General features: G+C 33.9%; 1 protein-coding gene across 1 annotated transcript; it reads right to left on the bottom strand.

The window, feature by feature from the left end:
- LOC107639720 (proteasome subunit alpha type-4) lies at nucleotides 1,119-3,486 on the bottom strand. The gene is made up of 2 exons (XM_016343290.2): nucleotides 3,213-3,486; nucleotides 1,119-2,080 (listed from the first exon to the last, which is right to left on the bottom strand). The coding sequence occupies exon 2, from the start codon at nucleotides 2,045-2,047 to the stop codon at nucleotides 1,295-1,297; it is 753 nt and encodes a 250-aa protein (XP_016198776.1). The 5' UTR covers nucleotides 2,048-2,080; nucleotides 3,213-3,486; the 3' UTR covers nucleotides 1,119-1,294.

Here is a 4,038-nt window from a genome sequence, read left to right as displayed (position 1 = left end):
GTTTAGATAAATAATTTAATTAATTTTCTAAAAAAAAATAATTTAAACAATAAATATTTATATTAAAAATAATTTATAAATAAATTATTTTATATTTAATTTTTTAATTCTAAAAATATTGTTCATAAATACTTAAATAATTTTTTATAAAATTACAATTTAATTTTAAAAATTACACCAAATATTAATATTACTATATTTCATAAATTAAAAACTCAAAAAAATAACTTTTAAAATTTTTTAAACGGACCCTAAGTTTCTTTCCTTGGAATAATGCATGACAATATGACATTACCTTGCTGCATGGAAAAGCAAAGCATGTTTTAACCATTAGTTGACATAAAAAATATGCAAGTGACCAAGGAAAAATAATAATTGAATTGCTAAGCTTTTGATTATGGTGAATTATATGGTAAAGATGTAAGTTTACATATCTTTTTTTTTTATGGAATAAAAGAGAGATTGAAAAAGCTAGGATCCATATTTTGAACAGCAATAAAATAATAAAAAATAACTATAAAAGGAATTTATATTCTCTTTTTATACAACTTTAGTCTATATAGTAGAAGGCCCCTTTAATTATTTGTTCTATGTTTGACTGAAACAATCCTTAAGGATACTGACAAGTGACAACTTAATTTAGTGACCACTAACTGACTCTTGGTATCTTAGACAGATACATAATCTTAGAGTGAATGCCAAATAGCAAACCTAGGGTTATGAAATTTCCAAATAGACTGCTAAGAAATTGAAAATAGCAAACAATATGATTCACTGACCTTTCAGTTTATTGTGGTTCATCTGCATGGTACTACTGGTGTCCGTGGTGCGCTTTAGTTTGGTTTTGGTAGGAAAAACAATCTGATCCAATCGTATAGAATTCAATTGGATTGGTTTGGTTCAGTTTTTTTGTCCAAAGCTAACCAAACCAAACCATATTGAAATGGATTGGTTTGGTTTTTTGGTTTTTAAACGTTAAAAAACCAACCTATCCTAGTCATAATCCGTGTACTAAAAAGGTTCTATCTTATTTTCAACCAGTAATAGACACTAAAATACCAAAACAAGTTTAATTTCACAAATTCACACACTAAAGTCATACAACACAATAACTAACATAATTGAAAGTTCAATAAATCATCATAGGTCCACAACAAGAAAGCAAATATCATCAATCTGTGTTGAAAGTCAATTACAGGTGTAGCAAATACAATGTCACTTGCATTACAAAAATAAAAGCATCGTCATTGATTAAACCTGCATCAGAAATGGAAGAGCAGAGCAAACTAGGCACTTAGGCAGTGTCTGTTGCTGGTTGAGTCACCCCAAACTTCACCAATAGTTTATTCAATGCCTCTGGGGAGCAAACTTCATACTTGACCTTTCCAGAAGGTGAGAGGAAAACCTCTGCTAATTCTATCTTCTCTGAGGTCAAGCTTGTGCTGTCCATAGTCTTGCTTAATACCTTCAATGCAAGTTGCACGGCTTCTTCCCTCGTAATGTCATCCTTGTAGTCCTGTTTCAGTATTGACTGAGCCGCCTGGTTGTTTGCACCGATAGCTCCTGCTTTCCAACCGCCATAGTTTCCACTAGGATCACTCATGTAGAGTTGAAAGCCAAAGTTTTTTTCCCAACCTGCAAACAGGAATGAGACCCCAAATGGTCGAAGACCACCGAATTGGGTGTATCCTTGCTTAGTATCACAAAGAGACTGAACCAACTGTTCAACAGGCATGGGCTCTTGGTAGGCATATGTGTAGCGTTGTGCTTGGACCCTAGCTGTATTGATGAGGATGTTGGCATCCGACATTATCCCGGCAACAGCACATGCAACATGATCATCAATCTTGTACATTTTCTCGGTGGATGAAGAGGTTTGCAGCAGCTTGGATGTTACCTTCTTTTCGCCAACCAACACGACACCATCTTTTGATAAGATCCCTATGGCAGAACCAGCATTTCCAATAGCCTCCATTGCATACTCCACTTGATAAAGACGTCCTTCAGGGGAGAAGATTGTTGTACGGCTATCATATCTTCGCGACATTTTGATTCCCTGACTTCTAGTTTAAAGGAAACACTAAAGAAGAGAGGAATCAATAATGTATTTCTTAGTAACAGAAAAATCAAAAATCAAAAGATCTAAGCTTTTGATACTTTTCTCTATGCAAACCTACAAGATCTGCTAAAAGCAAAGACTAGACAAAGATAGCAAACCATATGCAAAACATGAGTGCAGTGACAATGAACTGAATACCAATTTTTATTATCATGAAGCATTAATAAAATATCAAGGTTTTTGAAAGAGAAAAAAATTACAAGGGGTATTTTTATCCAATCAACATTACTACAGACAAGTGTTCCATTGACATTAAAAGAGAACCCTGAAATCTTGAAATTTTAGAGTATAGGTATGTATTTTAGTGAAGGACTCTACCCAAGATAAATGTGATCTATGTTAGAACAGTCGTTCAAGCTTCCCTCAACCAGAAACTAACTTCCCGCCATTTCCATTCTCCCTAGCTATAAAATAACATTATTAAAAATTGAATATATAATTTCAAATACTTCAAATTTGAGACAAATTTAAGACAAAAAATACTTCAAATTTGGATGATTGCACCTACTAACCAAAATCATAAAAGTTTAATGAATTAGGGGGATAATAACTATAACCGAAAGAAGAATTGTTTACTTAAATGGCTCGGATTATAAACGTGAATGTTCTTCAGGAATAAGTTTTGCGTATTTGTTTTCAAATATTGCATTTATTTTTTGTTTTAGAGAGACAAAGTACCATACAGCCGAAGCAAAGAGAGCGTCAATTAATCAGCAAAGAAAAATCGAAGAGCTTGAAGCGCAATTGAATGAGGAAGAGGATGTTATAACAGATCTTAGGATAGAGTTGAAACAAATATACCATGAGTTGGAGAAGACAAATAATAGTCAGAAATTTAATAATAATCAACTCTATTAACTTGGAACAAAAACAGATCCCTGTTTACTCAAAACAAAAACACAGGCCCTTGCTAATTCAGAAAATTAACAACAATCAACTCTATTAACCCAGAAAATTAACAACAATCAACAATTAACTCAGAAAATTAACAATCAACAAAACAAAATTAACTCAGAGATAAATTGAGAAAATATTTCTCTCAGAAAAATGATTCAAAGAAACAGTGAACTAGGGGCGAAGAGAGTGAGCTTACAGAGGGAGAGATGCCAAGGAGAGAACGAACCACCGAAACGCCGAGAAGAGGACGACGGCGGTGGAGAAACGAAGAGCGCCGACGAGAAAACGAACGTGCCCGGGGGTTCTTTGCACGTGAGCGATGTCGACCTGAGAAGTAGGAGGCTCGGTTGAGGCTAGTCCGGCAGCGACGGCACCCTCTGGCCGACGGGAGTAACTCGGCGATGGAGAAGGTAGAGGTGAGTCTCTGATCGGGGAGTGAGAGGGGACCTTTCTGTTCCAAAATTGAAACGGCGCCGTTTTGGGGAGAGAGGTATTTTTTTAGAATTCGAACCGGTGACCCTCTAAAACCGGGCCGGGCCGGTCCGGTTCGGTTCTCCTCCTCTTTTGTATTATTTTATTTTAAAATTTGGAAAAATATAAGGTACCAACATATTATCTGCCAACTTCTGCCAATTCTTATTTATAATTGTATTTTATAGAAGTGTGTTCGTGGCTGTGTCTAATAATTAATATATTTTAAATACATATATAAAAAGACACATCCAGAAAATATATCTATAAAGACACTTCTATTAAACACAGTTATAAAAAAGACATTTTTATTAGACACATCCACTGACACACTTTCATGAAACACAATTATAAATAAGAGTTGGCAGAAGTTGGCAGATATGCTATTGGTAACATAGCGGAACCGTTAAAATTTTATATAAGTAAAAAGTTATTTGATAAACAAGTATTTTTGTTACCAAATTTTTAAAATGTAAAACACTTTTTTAAAACCAATAAATAATTTTTAAGAAACTAGCATGATTTATGTTGTTATTATAATATTGTCATTT

This window comes from Arachis ipaensis, chromosome B04 (genome assembly GCF_000816755.2).
Source record: "Arachis ipaensis cultivar K30076 chromosome B04, Araip1.1, whole genome shotgun sequence".
Classification (NCBI taxonomy): Eukaryota; Viridiplantae; Streptophyta; class Magnoliopsida; order Fabales; family Fabaceae; genus Arachis; species Arachis ipaensis.
This window is presented reverse-complemented; position numbering and strand designations above follow the sequence as displayed.

Excerpts from the sequence above, each read along its gene's own strand:
- LOC107639720 (XM_016343290.2), bottom strand. The coding sequence starts at position 2,047 with ATGTCGCGAAGATATGATAGCCGTACAACAATCTTCTCCCCTGAAGGA.